Here is a 26,505-nt window from a genome sequence, read left to right as displayed (position 1 = left end):
TTAAGTCATTTTCGGGGGCTTTTTCTGCTCAGATTAGTGCTGAAACACAATTTCCTTTCTGTTAAGAGTGCTCTCTAAAAGTTACCCTGAAATACAGGCTCCTGAAGGAAGAAAAATCTAGTCACTGCAACTATTTCATATAAACATTTTTATTCCCAAAAGACAGTTTCTAGCTTTATCAAGTCATACTTATAGTACACATAAAGCTCTTTTTTACAACACTCTGATAATCCATAAATTATGGTCCTCGAGAGTTAACTTCAGTCATAATTTATGCAGTAGCTGAAACATGTGCAGTTAATGTACCTGTGGAAAAAGTTAACGATTTGTTGCATTAAAAGTAAACAACAGCACATTAAAAAATGTCTACCATCTCTTCAGTTCCCCACTTTAAACCAACACGTTCATACAACAGGCCGTGTTCTGTCAGGAGAACATGTCTGCTGCATTGTTCCCACATCGTGTAAACTATGCCGGCCGAGTCGAGCACTGTTACCAGCCCTCTGTCCTGCTGCAGACAACTCAGGCCTGGTCCAGGAGCAAGCTGAGGTCAAAGGTCACCACACCCGGCAGGACTGTGCACCACGGTTCATAACTGACGAATCGGGACAGCTGAACACTTTCCGAAACTCCTCAAAGTTACTCATCGCGCCGATGACTCTGTGGGGCAATAGTGACAGTAGAGGTCAGGCTGTGAGCACTGAGATTGGATTATATCTGAGTGCTGTGTGCGTGTGTGTGTGTGTGTGTGTGTGTGTGTGTGTGTGTGTGTGTGTGTGTGTGTGTGTGTGTTTGCGCTCACCTGTACTTTGGTGGACTATGAGCTCCACTCTGGATCTGGTCTCTGGCTGCTTCTGGTCTGTATGAGTTACATCTCACCTGCAGCACATAAGATAGATTTATAAAATAGATGGTATGACTTGTTTTGCTCCCATTTTTCTGCTTTAGCATCAACAAATTGCAATTAATAATGGATTTAAATGTACCAAAGATATATGTGTTAAATGATCAGAATCTTGTTCATTTGAATTTATATTATTCCTAAAAATTCTTGAAATTAAAAAAATCCAGTTTCCCAATAAATCCTTTGCGAATTTCAAAATTTGCACAAGTTTTGATTTAAGTTTCCAATAATTTTAATTTAACCATTTAGAAAAAAATCTTAAAAAATGTCCATAAAAAACTCCAACAAGGCTCCAAAAATGTCTTTAAAATGCAGACAGCTTTCAAGTAATCTAAAAATAAATGTTCCCCGAAATTTTTTAATGTTTTCTCATAAGATTTTTTAAAAACTTTTTTAATAAGTTTTTCTAAAGTTTCCAAAAGTGCTAAAATTATACATAGATAATGCAAAGAAAATCCCTAAAAGTTTGCAAAAATTATCTTTTAAGCTTGAAAGAAAATTCCTGGAAGTTTCAAAAATATCTTTCCAGAGATCCTCCAAAGTTTCCCAAAAGAAAAAGTTGAATTAGCTTTCAATTAGTGATCGTGAGATCAACATAGGTTCACAGCAGCAGAACTCAGAGTATGTTTTTGAAACACATACAGCTGAAATAAGAAGTAATTTCATATCATACAGTTTGAGATTTTACCGATGGGACTAGATTTTTTGCACTAAAACATGTAACCCCAGATCTGATTTATAAAAGTAAAAGTAACAGAGAAAACTAGAGGAAGTATCAATATATATGTATTAGTAATGTTTTAATGTGAAGTATACATTCAAGCTAGCCTCTTTGCTCCTTGAAACACTTACTTGTGAAATGAAAATCAAGTGTGGATGAAGTTGCAAGCAAGCAAACTGCTCCAACTGAGACATTTATAGTGTTGAAATACTTGATCAAACTCCAGCAGTTAAAAATCTATACCTGGATATTTACCGAGGTTGGCAAAGTAACTCCACATAGAGGAAATGCCAGTGTATTTAGTAATAAATATGAAAGCACTGGTGAAATGGCAAAAATAGTGTGTTTGTGTGTGTGTGTGTGTGTGTGTGTGTGTGTGTGTGTGTGTGTGTGTGTGTGTGTGTGTGTGTGTGTGTGTGTGTGTGTGTGTGTGTGTGTGTTTTTCTTACATGTGCATAGCTGAGGAAGAACAGTTGGTTGTTGTTCAAACTGACTCCTGGCAGGCGAGGCTCCTCCACACCACCTCTGCTCTCATCCACCCACCGCCTGTACGCCTGAACAGAGAGATAAAAGACACATTTTTCTAGCCTGGGTTTCTTCACATGGAGTCCTGAAATGCTAAGAAAGAGTCCTTTCACACTGGGGACATGTTGAATCGGATAATAGAGGTTTATAACAAACTCCAGACGTGCATCAAATAAGGACAGGTGCAGGGAATATCAAACCCAGAACAAGTACAACTGTTTGATGTGTGTGTTTTTTGATCTTTGGCTTTAAACTTTGTTCTTTTATTCTTTTACTTCAACTTGAAAAAAAGTTGAAACAAAAAATAAAGAGTGGTGTTTCTATTTTTTGATCAGTGTAATTAAAAAAACCTGCAAAACTAGAGTACCAGTGTCTGAGAAATAGTCATTGAAACAGCTTATTTGCATTGTTTCTTGGTGAATTTAGTAAGTTAGACCTGTAATTGTGCACACAGCCGGTCAAAAACAAGACCTATTACTTTGTAGAGTCTGCAAGACCAAGATAACTGTTCTTTGGTTGGCAGAGGTTAAAGTAAAGGTTGAGGTAGAGACTGATAATTCAAGAGAAACAGATTGTACCCTGAACGCCTCTCGTATTCCTCCATTATCTGCAATGTTTTCTGCCAGAGTCCTCTTCCCTCTCACCTACAGGATAAAAAAAACAGCCACAAAGCAAACATTCTCACATTAATCCTTCACAGAGACATTTTTCAAAAGAGTCTAACTACTGTAAAAGATTATGTTAGCTTGTAATTCCAGTAATATTACATTTTCACTTTATTAAACAAATTTAAACTGTTACATTCAGGCCTGCTTCCTCCCATTGATATCCATTGTACTGGTCAATCATACACTGGCTCTTCTCATTGAAGGCTGTCACAGAGGAGTTGCTCCACCATTGGTCTAGGTTACCATTTTTGTCATACTTGCGACCTGTTCAAGAAAAGTATCACCGAAAATAAATCACAAAATCAGCTGAGGTAGAATACTCGTATATGTCTCTTAGGGACGCTTTCAAGGGTGGTGACTTTACCGTTGTTGTCAAAGCCATGTGTTAGCTCGTGTCCAACAATCACGCCGATGGCACCGTAACTTAAAGACCTGGAAAACAGACAAGAGGCTTAGTCACTCGACAGAATCAGTTACAGTGGAGATATATGAGCATTTGGATGGTTAAATGTAATCTAATTTGTAAGAAGCTTTTGACAAATTGAGCTCTATTTTTGCATAAAATGGAACTTTTATTGACTTTGATTTTAGTTGAGACATAGTATGATGTCACTACACGATTTCATTTCGAAAAAAAGTCCATTATGAAATGACTTGGTGGAGTTTGGGTGGAAAAATGAAGATATTTTTAAGTAATGTGTTATTCTAATTTTATACACAATATTCTGCCTGAAAGTATTGAGGATTGTATCATTAATTTAGATTTTAAAAAGGAACATAAAACATACATTCAAACTGGATTTTTCCTTTCTTCCTCAACAATCTTTCAGAAATTTTAAACCCAAATCTCCTCCTTCACTTAAAGCTCCTATAAGGAGTTTTTAACTGGTTGTGAAACAAACTAAAATTGACACTAATGCCTCTTTATGACCTTCATAAGCAAACATTAACATCCATTAACAACAAAGCTGAGAATTTCTATGTTGTAATTTTTAATGCTTCAATTCATTGCAAGAGGTTAGGAGTCAGACCAGCCCCCTTTTTTAATTTTTAACTACAAATATTGACTGACATACACTACCAGTCTAAAGTTTGGACACACCTTCTCATTCAAAATGTTTGTATTTATTTTAATTATTTTCAACATTGTAGATTAATACTGAAGACATCAAAACTATGAAATAATCTGGTTTTGCCATAATCTGGATTACAACAGTAGTCAAATAGGACTATCCATTGTGTACTAACCCTACCTCTGAACAACACAACTGATGGTCTCAAACACATTAAGAAGACAAGTCATTCTACAAATGAACTCTTGACAAGGCTCATGTTAATTAGAAACCATTCCAGGAGACCACTTCATGAAGCAGACTGAGAGAATACCAAGAGTGTGCAAAGCTGTCATGAAGGAAAAAGGGGGCTACTTCACAGAATCTGAAATATGAAACATATTCTGCTTTGTTTAACACTTTTTAAAAAATTAAATAATTCCATATATGTTCTTTCATAGTTTTGATGTCTTCGGTATTAATCTACAGTGTTTCAAATAATTAAAATAAATACAAACCCTTGAATGAGAAGGTGTTTCTAAACTTTTGACTGGTAGTGCATATATATCAGCACAGTATTAAGATGAGTCTCTTTGTCCACAGGGGGCGCCAAAATTGACACAAGCCAATTGTTGTGCATAAGAGCTTTAAAGACTGGACGGACAAAATGTTTTCTAGTTTAATGAAGGAAAATATATAAACCACTGAAAGGACAAAAGAGCTTAATTTGAGAAAAAATGTGGAAAACATATAATATAATATAATATAATATAATATAATATAATATAATATAATATAATATAAATATTATTAATTTATTATTACGCAACTTTGAGTATCAAGAAAAGCGCCATACAAAACAAAAAAATCATTTATTATTATTATTATTTTTTAATCTCATTTTTTAAAAATTATTATTAATATTAAACAAATATGTGTAAATAAGTACTTCCTGTTATGTTTTTCATTCTTGTACTCCTGTTTTGTTGATTTTTATTGGTTTGTCTGGTTGGTTGGTTAGCTGGATGGAAACTACATGACTGCTTTAGTATTACAGAAACACACAGTACACAGTGTGTGACGTGTCATACCTGCCCTGTGATTTTATGATCTGTGGAGAATGAGGTGGCCAACTAAATAACGGTGTTTATCCTCAGGAGTAATGATACGCTTCTTTTCTGTGCTTTTCTATCAGGAGGTTCATGTCAGAATAATAATTTCACAGCTTCACCTTGCTCCCGGGTAAAAGCATGAGGTGGCATTTTTCGGTCTGTTAGCAGAGCGTGTCACATTTCTCCAATCTCACCTTGGATACTCTCTTCCCCAGAAGAAAGGTTTTTGAAGCTCTCCTGCAGGGAATCCTAAAGAAAAGATCAAAACAGCTTTTTGTTTGTGGTTTTTCAGCCGTGTCCAAACAGAATTTATTTACCGCCGAAGGTCAGGCAACTTTTCAAAGCCTTTATTTTTCTATTCCAGCCTGTGTGAGGCAGAATCACTTCGGATCTCTCCATGGAAAATCATAAATCACGCTATCATAAAACTGATCACATATCCCCTCTGTGAGAAAGCACTCTTTATGACAACGTTAGTTATGTTTTATGCAAATTCCAAATCACTCTTCACTCTGAACTGCCTACTCAGCCATCTTCAGGAAAGAATAATCCCCTGAAAAAGTGTCACAGGCAGATACTTAATTGAAACCGCTGAGGTGCAGCGTGGCGTCATTTTCTCTCCAAAAGTCAAAAAGTGGAGTCTTAGAAATCAATCAGATGTTGTGTCTTACTGATTTGGTTCGTGGAGGAACTGTAGAAGGCGTTCACAGTCGTTGGGTTGGTAAACCATCTGCAACATGAACACACACAATCACACACTGTAGGAAGGGGAAACATGACAGTCAAACAGCATGTGGATGAAGATTAGTGCCGCCACTTACTCTGTACGTGGGACGCTCTTCCGGAGCCAGGCGAGATCCGACTGAGCGATGAACTTCAGCGTCTGCATCACGTTCCCGTAGTAGTCCTTCTCAATGAACTCTAGCTGAAACACACACGGGATGCAAATACACACGGTTCAAAAAGTAACCCCACATCAAAGCCAAAGTCTGCACATTTTCCATGACTGCAAAGAATGATCACATTTACACCTTATATCAAAATGACGACGTTATCTAAATCAGTAAAATCACATTTGTGAGGTCCATGTTAAAACTGCAAAACTTTCTTGAAAATATATAATTTCACTGGCTTCTTTTCTGTCTTTGCAGTTTTAAAAACACCTAAAAATGTTTACTGGTTGAAGTAAAGGTACCTCGACTAAAATGGGAGGACTGATGTTGGATAATACTTGTTTTTTTTTGCTTCCTTTTTAAATTCTGGACTTGAATATGAAGTTATTTCGGTTCATACTGTTCTGACAATCATATCATATTCTACTGTGATTGTTTGACATTAGAAATGTTAAAAACCAAACTGGTCTAACACATGGTTAGGGTGGGGGGTACAGTATATGTAAGTGTTTCTGTCTATAATCTTTCTTTTGGTGTTGTTGTTTGTTTGTTTTCCTCCTTAAACTTCACTGTGAAGTCAGACTGCATGCTATTTTGCTTTTATTTATTTATTATCTATTGTGGTTTTTTTTAAATATCTACTCTTTTTAATATATTTTTTTAATTATTGGTTTTTATTGATTGTGTTTTTAAGCTTGTACAGCACTTTGGTCAACTGTGGTTGTTCTAAAATGTGCTGTATAAATAAAGACTTGACTTGACTATTTTGCCCTTATCCCCTTTATTTAATATTTTGATTATAGCTATTATTTATTTATTATTTAAATCATTTTTATTTTTCAAAAAGCAAGTATAAATCAGAGTACCATTGTATATATTCGTTTTTGTTTTTTCTGAACTTTAAAGAACACACAGTGCTTTACAAACCTGCTTCAAGTCTTCATTGAGGTAGGTGTCGTTCAGGATGAACTCAGGGTAGCCGACCTTGGCAAGGACCGCATAAGCCTTGAGAGAAAGTCAGTGAACAGATTTTCATTTAGAATCACTAACAGTGAGTTTGAACATCAAACAATTACAAAATGACAAGCAATAAAGAGTGAGTGTTTCTGCACTGGTTTTGTAACATAAAGTGCTAGTAGGAGAATTTAAGTTCAGTATCAAACTGCACAATCACTGTACTTGTTTAACTCTGCAAGTCTAACATACTTGTGGTTGTAAAAAAAACTTGAGTGGGTTAGGCTGGTGAAATGTTTTCAATAGTGTCTTTGTGCTTACGTTGTTGTTAGATGAGTAGTGCTTTACTTCAAGGAGAAAATCACTTTTTCAAAGGAGCAAAAAAAGTCGACAGTTCTGCTTAACAAAGACTGAAAGATGAAAGACAGTCTGGTGCTAATGTGTCAAACCAAGGTCTTTAATCAAATGATGTGTGAGCACTTTAAATAGAATGAGTCCGAGCTGAAACCACTGACAGCAAAGTTAAATCTTCATTACAGTCGTTTAAAGCTGCTGTTAGACTTAGTTAGACTTGATGTGAAGAACAAAGTTTGTCAACGTGTCGGCCTCGTGTTAAGGCCGAAACGCTTGAGGGCAGTGCGATCTCTCTGATAGCCGGTCACCTGCTTCTAGTCCCGTTACGATCTCTGTTTACTTTTCCACAGAGATTCAGAGCGTGTTATGTTAATCTACAGCTGATACATGTTGCTGTTTATCATACAGACATGATTACATGAAGAATAGAGAGGAGGAGAGGAAATACTCGGACGGGGTGCGGCTGAACCTGGAAGTGCTGTAAATGCAGGAAATACAATGCCGCCGAGCGGACCAATCACAAGGCTTGTGGTCCATGTCGATTCTACAGGTAGTTACATTTTGGAGGAGGTGCACGTCAGCTACCTGCATAGGTCTCTGCGTAGGTATGGGAGCTATGCGGACCCCCGCTGTGTCAGGAGCTGTTCTAACTTTTGAAGACACTTTGATGAAATGTGAAAACAACTGAAGATGAGATAAAACTCAAATGACAGTTTGGTTTCTTGTTATTCAGTCAATATTACATTATTTGAAAATCAAAACTAATCATGTAATGCTTAGGGTTCAGAAGTTTTAAGAAAAAAATTGATTGGATAAAATGTTAAGAGTGGGAAACAAAGAGGAGTGGCGCCGTTGGCCTAGCGGTCTAAGCACGTGCCTCACATACAGAGGCTATAGTCCTCGTCGCAGTGGTCGCAGCCTCGACTCCCACCCTTTACCATTTCCTGCATGTCTTCCCCTTCTCTCTACTCCCCTTATTTCCTGCCTCTCTCCAGCTTTCCGATCCAATAAAGTAAAAAGTGCCCAAAAACATATCTTTAAAATAAAAAAAGGAGTAGTGACAGTTTTTTAAAGAGTTTTTGAGGTTAGTATCTACCCGACTTAAATGGGGCCTCCAGGTGTTCCTACCTTGTCTATGGCTCTCTCTTTCGTTGGTGGATCCATCCAGTCGTTCTCATTCTTCAGCATGTCGATAAACGCCCAACGAACACCATCAATCAGCTCCTCCATCTGACACATAAACACACACACACACACTCCCATTCATTAGAAGCTGACAAAGAACTAAATGTGATGTAAGTTCCAGACGTCATGAACATAAATCCACAAGATAAATCACACACAGGCACTGACTCATGGGGCACATTAACTTCAACTCTCTAACTTCATCTCCAGGTGACACACAGACAAAACACACTCAACACACTGAAACATACACAGAAGTTCAACATGTGACCCAAGCTTCAGGTCAGGTAGAAAACCCACCATGTGTTTCTTGTCCTCCTGAAAGTGTGTGTTGACAAAGAGGCGCCCGGTGGCGTAAACAAGCGAGTTCTCGACGTAGTTGACACACTTATCCCAGCGAGGGGTGAGAGAGGTGGTTCCTGTGGTTACCTGTGAGAGGGGAGAGAGATGCATGGTGACTTTGTGTCCTCAATATCACACTAACTTTCACTATCAGAGTGGGAAAAAAAATAGCTCATAAATTATTCATATATATCGTTATTTGCCTTTATGAAGACATTTTCCTTCATTCCCAGTGCTTCTGTAGATAGCTAACTCTAACTATTCTGCACTTCTGTATATACTTTATTATTTAATTTAATTTAATTTAATTTAATTTAATTTAATTTAATTCAATTTAATTTAATTTAATTTAATTTAATTTAATTTAATTTAATCTTATTTCATTTCATTTTATTTTATTTTATTTTATTTTATTTATTTTATTTTATTCCTTCTTATATTAATTTCTAACTTGATTATAAGAGCTCTGATTCTGATTAAAAGTCTTTTTATGGCGTCCACCATCAAGGCTTCAAAACTCAGCATCAGAAACCAATCTGTGACGTCACTGAGAAGCAAATATAGGAACTACACACAGACATTAAACACTCCAATGTCATCTTTGTGCTTGTGAACAAGACTCTATCTGTCTTGGCACGATTTTAAAATGACTGTGTGAGTCTTGGAGTGTTACCTGGGAGTATAAAATCAGTACTAGCATGGTGATTTAATTCTGGAGTCCTTGGCGCTCCATGAAAACACTTTTCACACTGCCAGGAATTAATTTCTTTTGGAACAATATTGAATACTCATCGGTTTCTAGCCTTGACCACATTGAGTCCAAATTTGCTAGAGTCAGTCTTTTTAGCATCCACTAAACCCCCAGAGGTTGTTTGATGCTATATTCAATTATAGCTACAGCAGCCCTCAGTAATAGCACATGACTGTGATGCTTGTATACAAATAAAACAGTGTCAGTCACTACAGAGTCCAGCAGACACTACTATTCGAAACCTCTGGGAACGTGACTTGGAATATATAAAATTAATATAGAATATCAAAATGTAATGTATAATAAAGCACCAACAAAATATCTGAGAGAAAATAAACACCCATAACTCTGTTCAAAAGAAGCTTATTCTCCAGTTCACACCATTTCTCAAGACATTGTGGGCGTGGCTTACTCTTCCATTGACACGTCAATCAAACTGAACCATGGCTACAGTCACATTGCAACATGGACCAGCACTGAGAAAAGGCCTACATGTTTGAGCCATCTGAGTCAGAATCTGAATTAAAAAAATCTCCAGCATCTGAAAATGATTTATTTAAAACGGTCTTGAAATGCAGAGTTACAAAATACGTATAGTTTATCACTTTTATTACGACGTAGCCTGATTTTGGGTCAGGTTCATAGTTTGATTAACAACAAAGGAGTGTTGGATAACTAGAGGTCAAATCTTGCATTATGAGAGTTGAAAGAAGAGTTGCATTAAGCAGGAATTCCTGTGTATACATCGGCTCTTCATTGTAAATCCAACAGAGTTAAAAGCTTCGCTAACATAAACAACACATTCATCTGCAAAGTGTCGACCATTAATGGATTGACCTTGTGCTAAACTTTGAACGGTGCATATTTTACACGATTTAATGCATTCATGAGTTTTTTCTCCGTAATCCATCAAAGAAAGAGCATGGAATTTTTAAGTTAATGTAGACGCTTCAAAATCACCAAATATGGGCGTTTAGATTTTAGAGGATTGTTTATGTACCAACCCGAGCGTAGTCCAAGTATCTGTAAAGGAAACGTCGGCTCAGAGTGGTGATCCTGGAAAATACTGTCCTCCACTGCACGTAGTTAGCAACAGTCCTGGAGAGAGAGAGAGAGAGAGAGAGAGAGAGAGAGAGAGAGAGAGAGAGAGAGAGAGAGAGAGAGAGAGAGGGCTATTAATTAAGTGCCTACGTGTAATCTCATTATACACTATAATATACTGATAATGAGAGACAGGAGCCCTCAGGCCCAGTGTGTGCTCATCAGTCAGTGTGTGTTTTCTGTCTGGCTGTTCGTGTGTGTGTGTGTGTGTGTGTGTCAGTGTGTGTGTGTCTGTATACCTGGGATCGGTGGAGTTAATAAGCTTGACAAGATCCTTGAAATACTGTGGAGCACGGACGATGACGGGCTCAGAGGAGGAGATGGACCGAGTCGGCTCGGTTTTAGACTCCAACACGGCTTTCACAAAACCAGACCAGTCAAACTACAGAGAGAGGGGACAGGTTCACATGTAGAGAAGAGGTTACTTTGATAAATACAATAAATACAATAATTGAAAATCAGGTTTGTTGTAACTTCTTCTTTTTGCCACTTTTGGTCTATAACTGTTATTAATATGTTAGCATTGTCACCGGGTCTGTGTAGGCAGCCTGGCTCCAGTATTCAGCAGTACAGCTTCACGTAGCTGCTACAATGATTGTTAAATTCAGTCTTGTTGTAAAATTTGGGCAACTTTAATGGTCACATTATTTTCAAAACTTCAAGAAATGGTGCAACTACTGTTCTAACCTGAGTGTTCGAAACACTGACTATTTGACACTGCTAAATCATTTGCAGTGTAAGGTTTGGAGGCGGCTTGATATTTAATTAAAGTTAAATTCTTCACCGTCAGTATTTGAGCTGTTTCAAAATGCCATGATAATAGAATAGAAGTTATACATGAAAAACCCAGAGTTTGAGGGTCTCCACAGGTAGAATTAACAATGTATGTTTACAGACACCAATATTAAAAGAAGCCTAAAGAAGTTAGGGTAGTTTTAATAAACAAGAGAACATTTATAGTTCTTTTTTGGAGGGGACTTTCATATTTTATTATTTTCAAAGATCTTCTATTTGAATTTTTTTTTACATGATATACAGAGAATCAATTTTAACAATTAAGGCAAGTGGTGTTTTTCTAATAACAAAAAACAAAAATAAGTAGTCAAGTGAATAAATCTGTTAATGAGAAAAAACAACAACAATAATAATAATAATTATTAGACTAATCTAACATTTAAAAAAAATAACTATAGAAAGAGGGGAAAAAAAGAAAATGACAATAATGAAAGTACAAAAAAATAATAGATGAATATTTTAAAAATAAATAAATAAATACAAATAGTAAAAATAAGAACAACAAACTAATAGACAAATAAAAAGAATTAACACCACATGTAATAAATTAAGACTACACCCAAAACTGACGTTTACTTTTAATATATTTCTAATTTTATTTCTGTTTTATTTGTCATTTAAATTGTGTATTTTTGTGCTTGTCTGAATGTTTCCAATGAGTTTAATGTTTTAATGTAAAGCACATTGAATTGCCCTTGTGTATGAAATGTGCTATACAAATAAAGCTGCCTTGCCTTGCCTTGCCTATTGATTCTGTGTCTGTAGTGAAATACCTGAGGTATGGTGCGCTGCAGGCGAGAGAGCGAGTATCTGTTGTACATGCTCTCACTGGTGCGGTTTTCATAAGGAATCAGAATCTGCAGAGAAAATGAGAAACATTACACTGACATGAGGTTTAACAAGAATTAGTAGTTTTTTAATTAGCGACTGAGCCATTGAGTTCTATCAAATCAACTCTATCCAGGAAGCTGGATTCTATTTATAGTATGTGACATGACGTCTTTACATGAGCCAGTTTGGTCTCGAAGGCCAGAGCCTTTTCCATCTGGGTCAGGGCTGCTTTCTCCGGAGCGCCCAGCATGATGGCTGTGTCTACCATCAAGCTCAGTAGGGCTGCACGGTACTGGAGAGAGAGAGAGGGAGAGAGAGAAAAAGAGAGAGAGAGGGAGGGAGGGAAATGAGAAGAAAAGGAAAATGTCACTTACTCTTTCATAGCTGTCAGCTTTTGACTCTGCAGCTACAAAACATCAGATGCCTCCAGAAATCAATCAATAACTGACATCCAGACTCGGGGCTGTATTACTTTCATATCAGTATTTGGGATTCAGTAATATTTAACTTTTGATTTATTGTTGCCTCTTTTTTGGGGTATTTTCGTCTTTATTGGATGGACAGCTGAAGAGAGACAGGAAACGTGGGGAGCAGAGAGTGAGGGGAAGACATACAACAAATGGTCGAGGCCGGGAGTCGAACCAGAGACCTCTGCGACGAGGACAATAGCCTCTGTATATGGGGCGCCCTTGGACTGCCCCAATGTTGCCTTTTTTTTAAAGAATAGACAAACACAGGTTCAGATTGAGCTAGGTTCAAAGACTGGCTCTGACAGATTTAAGGATATATATATAATATACAGGTTAACCTAAGACAAAAATACAATTAAAAGGAGTGTTGTTGGTCTAGCGCAGGGGTTGTCAAACTTTTTGGAGCCAGGGACTCATTACAGGTGAGAAAATTGTCCAAGGACCCCACAGATTAAGCACATGCTTACTGCCACTTTGCACTCTTAGTTGCCCTTGGAACTTATTTGTATTGTAAAACTTATCAATGTTAATACTTCAGACCTGTACCATAGTGATAACACTTCAATTTGAATCAACTAAATACCACTTGTATACTTTAAAACAGAGAGTCATTTCATTCCTTGTGGGCTCAACATGACATCATTTATACTTTTCAAGTAATTGATCTTAAACACTTTCAGAAAATTAACAGTAACAAGACTCACATATCCCTTCGAGCCACCAAATGGTCATAACAATGGTGTATATGCTGTTTTGTAATGACACAGCACAATTTGTTAATTTATTAGAAATGCATTCAAATTATTTCACAGACCCCCACGCTATGGTTCGCGGACCCCCAGGGGTCCCAGGACCCCACTTTGAGAACCACTGCTTTAGCGGTCTAAGCACGCCCCATATACAGAGTCCTCGTTAAAGAGGTCCCCGGTTCGACTCCCTGCTGCGGCCATTCACTGAATGTCTTCCCCTCACTCTGTAATCCCTGCATTTCCTGTCTCTATTCAGCTGTCCTATCAATAAAGGGGAAAAAGCCCCAAAATATAACTTTAAAAAGAAGAAATGCATGTAAAAATGTTGGTTGAGTAATCTAAATTCACTCACCTGTGCTCATATTAAAGACATTGCACTAAGAGATAACAGAGAGGGAGTGAGCTGTTTTTTTCACCACCCTTTTTTTTGTTCTGGCCTAATGAGACAGGTATGAGCAAGGCAATCAATATTTAAGCGTCCTCTTCGACTATTAATTCCTTGAATTATGACTGTCGTGCATTTGTAAAATGTTGAGTCTGGAGAAGAAGCTCTTGTTCTGCCTCGGATATTTATATTCTGAAGCCAACATTAACTGCTGATAATTGAAGTGGCTGAATTTTCTTCCTACAATTAATCACTCAAGCAGAAAGGAAATTACCACTGCAGGGAGAGGAGTTTTTAGATGACAGGTGAGAAAAAAAAGGGTTGACAAATGAAGCGGAAACTCACGGCCCGTGCAGAGGAAGAGTTGGTGGTGTAGTCCTCCCTGGAGGGCAGAGACAAGGAGGCCTGATCGAGCTGTAAAGACAGAAAGCAGAGGATATTCTGATGTTTTCTTGGTTTATCTTGTAACTTTTAGTGAAAACAAACATTTATAAATTGTTTCTTAGAGATCAGCAGGAACCTCGGTTTTATGATGGTTAAAGGCTCAGTGGTTAGAGAACTGTTAGCTTGGAGAGTGAAAACGTCTCTGTCACTCAACCTGAACCCTTTACATCACTATCAGATCTGAAAAACATGCATGTACATCGTATATTCACAGTAAAGCACAAGTGTCTGACCTTGATGATGTAGTGTGAGGAGTTTTTGTCATCAGGGGAGACGTAAAGGCGAATCAGGACGCTCTTACTGTGCTGGTTCCTCATCTCTGCCAGGGTCTTCAGGAGGCTCCACTGCTTCTCCGACCACTGATACTCTCCCCCGAGCCCGTCCCCAACAACAGGCCACCGAAACTCAGTCTGTTTGAGTGTTTTCAGCATCGGTTTGGCGTCCATCTGCTCCAGTATGGCTACGTTAGCAAACAAACAGAAGTTAAGGAGCTGGAATTGAGTTTATATGTATTTATATATACATCTAGCTGAATTATTTTGCCAATGCATCACTGAGTGAGTATGTTTTCTTCCCTTGGATCATGGGTTCCCAAACTGTTAAGGCCGTGACCCCCAAAATATAGGTGCCAAAGATTCACGACCCCCACTGTCCCTGGAAGTTATTAATGTTGCTTCATTCATACATGCACATGTGGCTGTGTTTCCTGTACTACTATGAATTAACCTGCTGCTACTGATGCTTTTGTCGATATATTTAAAGAATGAGTTAAATATGCAACTTTAGATTCCTTACAAAATAAAATACAATCTGGAAGACTTCTCGCCACCCCCACTTTGGGAACGCCTGCCTTAGAGTATAATTGTCAGAACGTATTTGTAATAGTAAAGGACTAAGGACTTGATTGAGTATAAAACATGTCATTGCTGGTCCTAACTTGTTAAAAGAGTGTTTTGTGAGCTTGCATGTGGTCCTGGTTGAAGATCAGACCTCTTTGGGCCAGGCATATATAGTTGGGATGATTACAGCTGTGTTGGGGTCTACACAAAGCACTATTAAAACAATAGACCCCATAAGTGTTAGAAAACATGTGTCTGGGGCGCTGGTGGCCTAGCGGTCTAAGCGCCCCACATGCAGAGGCTTAAGTCCTCGTCGCAGGGGTCGCCGGTTCGATTCCCGGCCAGTCGACCATTTCCTGCATGTCTCCCCCCACTCTCTACTCCCCACATTTCCTGTCTATCTTCAGCTGTCCTATACAATAAAGGCAAAAAGGCCCAAAAAATATAACTTTAAAAAAAAAAAAAAAGAAAACGTGTCTATGATTGTTTATTATTCACACTCAGGTTAAAATACATGACAATACAGGGACTCAGAACCTATTTAAAGACCAAACTTACGTTTACAGTCAGGAGTAAAGACAGGTTAGAGTTTCTGTTTTAAATGTTGTGGTTAGCATCATGGTTAGATGGAGTCCCCCGTATAACCAATGCACGTCAATGTCAAGTCCTCTGAAGTCACAAAACCCAGTTTGTGTGTGTAAGGAAAAATGCTTGTAACACTTGTGTGTGTGTGTGTTTGTGTGTGTGTTGTCAGACTCACTTTCATTCATACAGGAGCGATAAAGGACCTTTGCCTTGGCCACTGCCTCCAGTTCATCAGACTCTGAGGGAGCTTCTAATAACTCTGAGAGGAAAAAAACAAGTTGTGTCATAACACAAAGCTCCAACAATAAAATATACAGGAATCAAACCTTTAAGACATTTGCTTTATGTGAGACTATTATATTTGTTTCAATAGTTACATAAGTCCATGATGGCTTGGTTAAGTAATAGAGACATGTGTGCAGACTTGCCTTGTGATTAAGAGATAACGTACGATTTTAAGAATCACTTTAGGAGATTTTGGAGCCCAATTCCACTTTTATAGCTCTCAAAGCTACAAAATTGCATTTAGCATAACACAAAAAGATCTCAGACATAACCCTTAGTGGTTGAGCTGCATTGTTCTTAATGTAGGCCTTACCCTTGCTATGTGACAAGATAGAAGAATGTGTTAATAAAAGTTGAAGTACTTCTGTTTTCAGAACCATATTTAGTCAAGTTTCAGGGCAATAAAAGAACAGCTGTACAATCATTGCTTTAATCCTCTGAGTCTGATTATAAATCCACTCACAGATAAACAAGAAAGCTAAGATGGCTCTTATAATTTAATCTATTTTAAAAAATCCTACAACCAAAATGTTCAATCTTTTCCTTTTTCTTCTCATGTATTGAATAAAACAGTTCTCCTTTTCTTTCGGTAAGGACTAAAGTATGATTATATCATAAACTCAAGTGTTGATGTAGAGTCTGTGGGCATACACACCTTTGAGTCGGATGTCTACATGCTGCCGCAGCCAAGGATAGATTCCGTAGGAGGAGGAATCTTCAGGGATCGGGTTCTCCTTTAACCACCCGCCACAGGAGAAAGTATAAAAGTCCTCACAGGGGTTGACGGACTGATCTATTTTACTCAGAATAGACCCCACTACAGAGAGAGGTACAAAAAAGGGAGGGAGATTACGACCTTTGAGAATCAGATTCTGAAGTCACAGCTAAGTTTACTTCTGTGCAAGTACAGTAGATGCTTGTTTAGCACTGCTCCTCACCTGCTTCAATGCATTCTGGGGTCAGGCAGAACTCCTGCTGACTGGATTTTTGAGAAACTGGGGAGAAGAAGAGCAAAAAATATTTAACTTTTCAAATTGAACGAAGGTCTTTGGCGGGACTGACCCACCTCACATTCTTAAACCAGTTTTCCCTCACTGCACTTTGTCATTAAGCAGTGAAGGAACATAAATACATTTCACACATCTATTCTCATGATGAAAATTGCATTAATAGATATGAGACATCAGGAGCACTTGATGCGTCAGTCAGTAAACCACATGTCATTAAGGAAAAGTTGGCTAATGCTCCTTCTTTCTCTGCGAATCCGATCTCTGTCACAAGTGAGCAAACACTACTGATGCAGACTGTTCTGTGTATAAGGACTGTTTTTGAAAATTATGTGAATATCCTAAATTGAAAAACAGCTTGTCATTAAAGCTAGGGTTGGTAGCCATGGAAAACTAGCATGAATTTGAATGCAGCATTTCCACAGGACTCCGTCTAACCCAGGGGTGTCAAACTCATTTCAGTTCAGGGGCCACATGCAGCCCAATTTGATCTTAAGTGGGCCGGACCAGTAAAATCATAAAATAATAAACCTATAGAGAAGGACAACTCAAAATGTTTCCCTTTGTTTTAGTGCAAAAAAAAAACAAGTACATTCTGAAAATGTCCACATTACATGAACTATTCATTTTAGAAAAACAGCTGTTTTATTTTTCGCCATGGTGAGACCTATGACGTATGCTCAAGTATGGTAAGCATGCACACAATATGTGGCTCCTTTTTCTGAAAAATGTGGATCCACCGCTCCTGCTGTTACAAGTTTACATTTACAAAAACTTTAGTGTTGATTGGATCTTAAAGTGCTCGAAAAGTTCTGTCAATTTCCACCGGTTTAAGCAAACTGCAAATATTCTCCTGGAGAGCTGTTCAGGTGCGCTCCATCAGCACTAAGATTGTATGCGACCCCCAGAGGACAAATATGAAACTGCAGTTACTTTTATTGAAAAATTGTAGCTAATGTCTTCTCTGTAATTGTTTCACTTTTGGCCGGATTCAAACCTCTTGCGGGCCGGTTTTGGCCCGAGGACCGTATGTTTGACAACCCTGGTCTAGCCCCTCTCCCCCTCCCCTCGGAGCTCCTCCAAAACGACGCCCCCGCTCACATGCACGAGCGCCGCTGATTCACTACCATATGATCATGACTGATTTAAAACCGGTCCTAAACACATCGTTTGTGTTTTGCACTACGTCAACTCATGTCTCACTCAGAAAACACCAAAACATTATCGTAGTGAAAGTTAAAAACACAAACAAACATGAAATGTACGCTTTGATTGGTTTCATAATTTGTCTCCTGATGGCAGGGATTGGTTGGTATTTTCCCAGGTTTACTCTGGCTGTAGATAGCGGCTTTATTTCTGCTCTTTTTTAAGAACACATTATGTATTGATTGGCATCGGGACATAATGATCACTTTAGCCAGTATCTAAATCTGACTACCAAACCCAGCTATAAGAAAGCCTAATAATGGATCTAAAGCAACTTGTCTTGAGAGAATTAAAATGAATAAACATCCATAAAGATCCACATGGGGAAGTGATGGATAATGTATAGTTAGCTGGTGGTTATGTGGAATAGAATCCAGACAGGGTGAGACATGCATACCATGTATAGATCTACATATCTCTCTTTTTTATTTTACTTTTTTATTTTCATACAGCCAAAAAACACTCATTTTTAGTTTAACAGTTCTGACAGTTGGTAGCACCTCTTCTCAGCCTACATGTGGGTTGAGTTAACATTCAATTTGACATTTCATTCACAGTTAAGTCTTTTTTTCTGTTGGTATTCTTACCAGATGTACAAAACAACAGCAGCTATTGTATAAAAACCTTCCCTTTAACTTTTCTGTTTTCCTTTTTTTCTCACTCTAACAGTCCTGTAACTCTGCCAAAGCTCACTATGCTGCGGTTTGTGGTCGCTTTGTGTCTGTTTCCTCAAATTTGGTTGATGTCTCTTTCACTTTAGCTCCTTTCACCCTATTAACACACTTCTCTTCTTCTTTTCTCTGCTGCTGACAGGTCAGTCATTAACCACACATATTAGGTTTTGTTCTCTTTCTCTATAAAAAATATCCTCCAGCAAAGAAGCTACAAGCAGATCATCAACTACATTGCAACCAAGGATGTAAGGATATCTTGTAATAATATCACAAGATGGTAAAACATTGATACAAATAAGGGTGGATTAAAATAAATTGAACAAAATTTGTATTGCGATATTATTCTCAAACAGTAGAAGGCGCTATCTGCATTTCACTCTGCTTGTTCAACATCATTAAGTCTCTTGCGCTGCTCTCTCGTCACTGAGTGAGCAGACATTGCGGCAGCAGGTGAAGACCGAGCAGTTCAGGATGCACCTTTGTGTTATGTCTGAGGTACGGCAGCATTTTGGCTTTCCCTGATATTCCTTAAGAAAAACATGTCAATTCCAAGCCAGGAGCATAAGCTGCACTTTAGTTTATGTAAAGAGATTTAACTTATTTTCTTTAATATTTAATACTTTCATTTAGGAATCGCTCACTTCCCATTTCTTTATAATTGTTCTGACATTTTCCAACAAGGTATTTTTGTACAGTAACTTTGCAAGGTGCTGAAAAGAAGTGCAGTGGTTTTGTTTGAGTTACAACACACCTTAAAAAAGAAAAAGGATTACTTTGTTTACAAAAAAATATAAGACGAAAAATATATATTGCAACTGTCCGTATCTGGGGCGGCAGTAGCTCAGTCCATAGGGACTTGGCTTGGGAATCGGAGGGTTGTCGGCTCATGTCCCAGAGTGGACAAAGTTTGGCAAGTAGACTGGTGGCTGGAGAAGTGCTTGTCCATTTTGACTGGGCACTGCCAAGGGGCCCTTGAGCAAGGCACCGAACCCCCAACTGCTCGGGTGGCGCTGGTTGATGGCAGCCTCCACACTCTGACATCTCTCCTAAGCATGTCCATAGCATGTTTGTATGTATAACAAACTATGTGTGTATGTAGCATGATCAAAATAAGAAGACGAGTGAGAATTTGAATTTCCTCCATGGGGATTAATAAAGTACGTTTACCTTTACCTATCTGAGAATTGAAATAAAATAATAATTATCTAAAGTTTGAGTTCAATCCAGTTTTCTTGAAAAACGTTAGAAAATCGTGAGTGAATCGTATCGTGAACCCAAAAATTGGGATACGGATTGAATCGTGGGTTGAGTGTATCCTTACATCCCTAATTTCAACACAACAACAAAATGCTGATTTCCACATAAGTTTTGCCTCTGAAAGGGCAATAAGCCAATTATAGTTGAGGATTTTGGGGCAGCACTTGGGTGGTCAAAGATATTCAAAGGAAGTGGGCCCATGCCTCCTTTGGCCACCCCTCTGTTTCCACCCCTGCATGCACCAAAGCAATTAAGAGGTTTAGCTGAAAGTGTGTAATGCTGTCTGAGTGAATGGATCTTTTTCAAGCCATTTTGTCACCAGCAAGTAATGCTTCTTGCATAAAGTACAGCGCTTTAATGTATTTGACTCAAAAATGTATTGTTCTGGGACACTGGTGGCCTAGTGGTCTAAGCGCCCCACACACAGATGCTATAGCCCTCCTTGCAGAGGTCGCCAGTTCAATTCACGGCTGTGACCATGTGCTGCATGTCTTCCCCTACTCTCTGCTCCCCATGTTTCCTCTCTCTCTTCAGCTGTCCTATCATAAAGGCTAAAAGCCCAAAAAACATGACTATAAAAAAATATATATGTTGTTCTGGGGCGCTGGTGGCCTAGCGGTCTAAACGCCCCACATACGGAGGCTATAGCCCTCATCACAGAGGTCGTCGGTTCAATTCACAGCTGCAACCATGTGCTGCATGTCTCCCCCCACTCTCTGCTCCCCATGTTTCCTGTCTCTCTTCAGCTGTCCTGTCATAAAAGGCAAAAATGCCCAAAAATATAACTTTAAAATGTACATATACATGTTGTTTATGAGAGATGACTGTTTTTTATTTGGTATTCTTCAAAAGGCTGCAACTTGTGTCAGTAGTTCAGTGTAAACTATCCATAAATGTAGCACAGAGAACAGAAGGTTTCAGCTAGTCATACTATCATGTACCTACAAAAAGATACAAGTTATCAGAGGGAGGTGGAACATTGGCAAAATTCACTTTTTCTATCAAAACTGAACAAATAGAGACCAAAGTGCAGTTGATACAGCTGGAGAGCAGTCACACAGAGTAAACAGCACACTCAATTTTTAACCTTGTGCCTGCCTGCACCGTGGAAAGACACCACCTGCAACCACCATGCAGTTTTTAGCTGTGTGAATTTTCTTTATTCCCTCCCTATGATCTTTATTTATACTGAACTTTCCAAAACACACATCAGGTTTTTTTAGCTTGGCCTGAGTGTCACTTGTAATTAGTTCACACACGTCTAAAAAAAGGCCCTCGGAAAAGCCTCAAGAAGACAGAATAGAGCCACACATTGTTTACACTACTCACAGTGTGACCACAGGTTTACCCCATTCACTTCCTCTCTCCAAGGTGAACGACAGCCTGCCGCTCGAACGTCTTGGCAGAGAGTGTTGTTATGTGATGTGGTTTTGAGGGCAAACGGAGGCAGAACAAGCCCATGAAGTGAGGAGACAGATTTAGAAACCAAATCCCTATTGTGAACGGGTGAGTGGAGCGTTACAGAGCTGCGCCACAATGTCTGACCTCGGAGGTTGACTGGTCATGTTGTCTAGTTAGAGCAGTTTTGAGGGTCCCTTAAGGTTGTGCCCACTGTTGTGTACAAATGCACACACTTGCTGCTTCAACCCTGCGTGACCCACTTGGCCTGGAACAACCTCAACAACCCTCCCCGACTGCTCGGTCAGAACCTTACACACACATACAGAGTATTCATTCAACAGATGCACAGATGTCTGGGACTCAAGTGTCACTGCGAACACTAACCTCATGTTCGGTACTGAGATACCAAAAACATGCATGTACAAACAGTCATTTTAAAAAAGCCACCCTTTAATCTCGTGCAAAAATCAGTAAATCAAACACTTGGCATTCCTGTGTCTGGTCATTCACATGGTTAGAGACTAGAGGAGGTTTTCCATTAGAGTGGGTGTGTGGTAATGCATACATTGGCACATAACATAATTACACTTCAGTGCCACCACAAGAATGTCCGCTTCCCTCAATAACAACTAAACAATACTTACCCCACTCCCCACATTCCCAACCACAACCATTCTTACTACTACACACAGAGGAACTCATAACAGTTGACATAAAGACCAACTCTGAAAGGAAAAGTTCAACGTTCAGAGAGTTTGGTGCAAAGATTACTTCCGCTTTCATGTCTGTTTATTAACACTGAAACTACAGACAGAAGTTAATAACCCTGGTTAACCACAAAGACTGGAAATAGTGGGAAACAGCTAGCTTTGATCTTATTAAAGGCTAAAAAATCGGCCTAAACTCACTTTTTCACACGTCTTCTTCTATGAAAACTAATCTCTAAGTGTCATGTTGGGCTTTTTTGGGAGTCGTGCCAAAGTTTAGACTTTTTGGACAACTCCAGTTTAAATGCATCTGGATGTTTTTACACCACAGAAGCACAACAAGACTCATAATGAATGACTGAATGAACATTCAAAGAAGGCTGTTTCAGACTTGGTCTACTTTGAGGACATATTTCAGACTAAATTGGATAAGGCTTGACACTGATTGGACACGAAAGACATGTCTACAAGTTGGGAAAGTAGTCTCAGTGGTTAAAGTTAGGGTAAGGTTAGGGTTAGGCAAGTAGCAATTATGTAAGGGTTAATGTATAGTGAGCAGGTTGGTCTGCTAAGTAGAACCTTGACAGGGTGAGATAAGACCCTAACATGAAGCAGAGGGGTCAATTCTGCAACACTGCACAAAGCCTTCACCATGTTGCAGTTTGAGGTTACTTTGTGTTTGTGTGTTAGCTTAAGGCTGATTTATACTTCTGCGTCCAATCGATGGCGCAGCCTACGCCGGAGGTCCGCATATCTCCCATAGCATGTAGCTGACGTGCACCTCCTCCAAAATGTAACTACGTGTAGAATCGACGTGGACCACATGCTCCATGATTGGTCCACTCAGCGTCATTGTATTCCCGCATTTACAGCACTTCCGGGATCCCCGCTCATCGGCCGTGTATTTCATCTCCTCCTCTCTATTCTTCATGTAATCATGTCTGTATGATAAACAGCAACATGTATCAGCTGTAGATTAACATAACACGCTCTGAATCACTGTGGAAAAGTAAACAGAGATTGTAGCGGAGCCGGAAGCAGGCGACCGGCTATCAGAGAGACCACACTGCCCTCTAGTGTTTCGGCTGGGTACTGCTGCGTGACACGGACACATCGACGCACAAGCATGCGGTGCTCATGTCTGCGTCAGCCCCTGCTGAGGCATAAATCAGCCTTTATTCCCAACTATTCTGCGCTTCTTTACTTTTTTTTGTTTTACTTAATTTATTTAGTGTTAACTTCTTATTGTATTCCTACTTTCTGTTAATACTCTGATATTCTTCTTTAGTGTGTATAAGAGCGACTGTGATGACCAAATTTCTCCCCAGGATAAATAAAGTACAGTGGAAAAAATACTTCATGAGTGACCTTAAAAAAATAGCAGAATGAAGATCTTAAACATGTACCGGACAAAACAGAAAAGATATAAGAATGAAATCAACAACAATGTATTAAGGGGGCGGGGCTTATCTACCCAAGGTTTGTATATGTCAGAGAATGTGTACAGGTGTGTAGATGAACTTCAAAATATTTAAGTTATTGAGAAGTGTTACTTATTGACACTTAATGTGGGGCTGCCTTTTAGTGTTGTTGTTTTTTGCTTTGTCTTATTTTGTTTTGCCCTTTTTGTTTGGGGGGGCGTCTGTTTTTTTTTTATTTGTTTTTTGTCGAAAGGGTCTTTGGATCCTAAAAATGGGCTGTGCTGTCTGTTGATAGTATATGCCCTTCAATATGTATGTATAGTTTATAGTGATTGCATTTCTTGTGATGAAGTCAATAAAAACTTAAATAACAAAAAGAATGAAATCAACCCAAACAGAAAGTTACTTATAGGAGCTTTAACTAAGTTTTGTAGCGTCTTAAAGCCTTTAATGCTGCTTTGATAAACGTCACAGTATGGGGCTTTATGAATAAACGTATCCTACCTTTGCAAAGTTCAAGGTTAAGTATAGACAAACTTCCATTTTCTCTAATCTTTTTTATAGTAATTGTATTATTTTGTGCCTGGTTATAGCCAAATTCCTCCCCGGGATAAATAAAGTATTTCTGATTCTGATTCTGATGTACTGTGGTAAAGATACTTAATGAGGGGCGCTAGGGGCCTAGCGGTCTAAGCGCCCCATGTGCAGAGGCTACAGTCATTGACGCAGGGGACGCCGGTTCGATTCCCGGCCAGTTGACCATTTCCTGCATGTCTTCCCCCGCTCTCTACTCCCCACATTTCCTGTCTCTATTTAGCTGTCCTATAAAACAAAGGCCAAAAAAATATAACTTTAAAAGATACTTAATGAGTGACCTTTAAAAAAACAGCAGAATGAGATGTTTGGTTTAAAATACTAACTTACATATGTAAGGGACAAAACAGCAAAGATATAAGAATGAAATCAACACAAACAGAAAGTTCCTTATAGGAGCTTTAACTAAGTTTTGTACTGTCCTAAAGCCTTTAATGCTGCTTTGATAAACGTCACAGTACGGGGCTTTATGAATAAACGTATCCTACCTAAAGTTTAAGGTAAAATATAGACACACTTCCATTTTCTCTTATCTTTTTTATGGTAATTGTATTATTTTGTGCCTGGTTATAGCCGGACAATAAGTTGACATTAATACTTTATCTAACCCTGTCACTTCTATATGGGGGTTTCAAAATGTCAGTGCTAATTAAGCCCCCTATAAATAAACAAATACACACACCCCACCCATCAGTCCTCTAAACAGTTCCCAGCTAATTAATTTCACATACTGCAAAAAAAAAAAAAAGCTACCACAAAGTGTCAACATACACATTCTTTCCTCCTTTCCCAGAGTTCACTCTGACTCCCACAGTGCATTATGGAGAGTTGTGCATGTTTACGTGGGCGTGTATGAAACCCTATATGAACCAAAAATAGTTTGACACAAGTTACCCGCGATCCCTCCACAAAGACCTTTGCTCCCACTCGAGTGCTTCTGTGTATATTTACAGTCTGCATGTACTATAATCTGAGTTTAACGTGCACATTGTACGATACATTTCTGCCACATTCCTGACAAATTATAAAGCAGGTTTAAGGGGGAAAAGAAGTGTGTGTTTGTAGAGAGACTTACCCAGTATTAGTGCAAGCAGCAGAGCAGCACAGAGGCACACACACATGGCCAGTGCTATCCTGTAGAGACGACTGTTGTCCCTCTCGGGTTTAACCCCACCGCCACCTAAACGCTCCAGCTCCATGGTTTACTATATCACGCACACATACAAACACACACTCACCCACACACTCTCTTACTTTCTGGTGTGGAAGCTTTAAGGAAAAACACACCAGGAAGCATCAATATTTAGTGGAAAATTGAATTAAAAATCACAATAAAGGACAAAATAAATCCAAAAAGTAAAAGATTATCTCCAGAAAATTAAACAAAATCTAATAAGTCACACATTTCTGCTATATTAACATGTCTCTTTTGCACATTAAGAAGAGACCATGTGTAATTTCTCTATCTGTCTGTCTCTCTGCGCAGCTGTCTGTCTCTTTGTAGTAACTATAACTTCACCCTGGCACTCCAAACTGTTCCTCCTCCTCCTCCTGTCCACCAGCACTCCTCCTCTCCTCCCATCCCTCCCTCTCTCTCTCCCTACAGGACAGAAAGGACCAGGCCTCCCAGTGATGAACAGAGCTCATTTAATAAAACCAGAGACTAAAACCAGGACATTATCTGTTTACTGTGTGACCATTAACGGGCTGCAGACCTCGTTAGCAGAGCGAGCACACATGTGAAATTATAAATGTGTGGGTTTAATCCCCTGTATACCGAACAGCAGGGTGCTCTGCTTGAAACATTTATCAGATCAGACAGTCAGTAGACCAGGACAAAATTAGACACACACACACACACACACACACACACACACACACACACACACACACACACACACACACACACACACACACACACACACACACACACACACACACACACACACACACACACAGGGCACTGATTACAATTGATTAATCTGATGATGATGATGACGTCCCGGCCTGTAAAAACACATCAGTGTTTTTGTCAGGATGCATCAATACTTTCTTTGAAGAGCCAGAGGTGCTGATGATAATGACACCACAGCTCCTGATTGGTCCACACCCTCCCCCCCATACTGTGGTGAGAACTCTTTCCGCACGTGCTCATTAGGGTTTGGGGCGTTGGCCGCAAAGTCCTTATATAGAATTGACTTCCTGTGCAGCTAAAAACACCCATTCATCAAGCAGACGCGTCTACCACAATGCTATTGTTCCCCATTGTGACTCACAATCATTTGTGTCCTGC

At 39.0% G+C, this 26,505-nt stretch overlaps 1 protein-coding gene across 1 annotated transcript; it reads right to left on the bottom strand.

The window, feature by feature from the left end:
- Positions 1-131: 131 nt before the first annotated feature.
- phex (phosphate regulating endopeptidase homolog, X-linked) lies at positions 132-25,727 on the bottom strand. Its single transcript, XM_034706417.1, has 22 exons — positions 25,288-25,727; positions 16,884-16,940; positions 16,601-16,762; positions 15,836-15,919; positions 14,470-14,696; positions 14,138-14,206; positions 12,364-12,480; positions 12,131-12,214; positions 10,802-10,944; positions 10,466-10,559; positions 8,669-8,797; positions 8,312-8,413; positions 6,803-6,880; positions 5,804-5,907; positions 5,654-5,712; positions 5,177-5,231; positions 3,183-3,250; positions 2,952-3,082; positions 2,729-2,794; positions 2,075-2,179; positions 803-879; positions 132-660 (listed from the first exon to the last, which is right to left on the bottom strand). Exons 1-22 carry the CDS (start codon positions 25,409-25,411, stop codon positions 558-560), a joined length of 2,238 nt encoding a protein of 745 aa, XP_034562308.1. The 5' UTR covers positions 25,412-25,727; the 3' UTR covers positions 132-557.
- Between the last annotated feature and the right edge of the window lie 778 nt (positions 25,728-26,505).

The sequence above is a fragment of the Notolabrus celidotus genome, chromosome 17, assembly GCF_009762535.1.
Source record: "Notolabrus celidotus isolate fNotCel1 chromosome 17, fNotCel1.pri, whole genome shotgun sequence".
NCBI lineage: Eukaryota > Metazoa > Chordata > Actinopteri > Labriformes > Labridae > Notolabrus > Notolabrus celidotus.
This window is presented reverse-complemented; position numbering and strand designations above follow the sequence as displayed.

Excerpts from the sequence above, each read along its gene's own strand:
- phex (XM_034706417.1), bottom strand. The coding sequence starts at position 25,411 with ATGGAGCTGGAGCGTTTAGGTGGCGGTGGGGTTAAACCCGAGAGGGAC. Across the intron at positions 14,207-14,469 it reads CCTCACACTACATCATCAAG|CTCGATCAGGCCTCCTTGTC; the intron begins GTCAGACACTTG and ends CTGTCTTTACAG. Across the intron at positions 12,215-12,363 it reads TCGAGACCAAACTGGCTCAT|ATTCTGATTCCTTATGAAAA; the intron begins GTAAAGACGTCA and ends TTTTCTCTGCAG.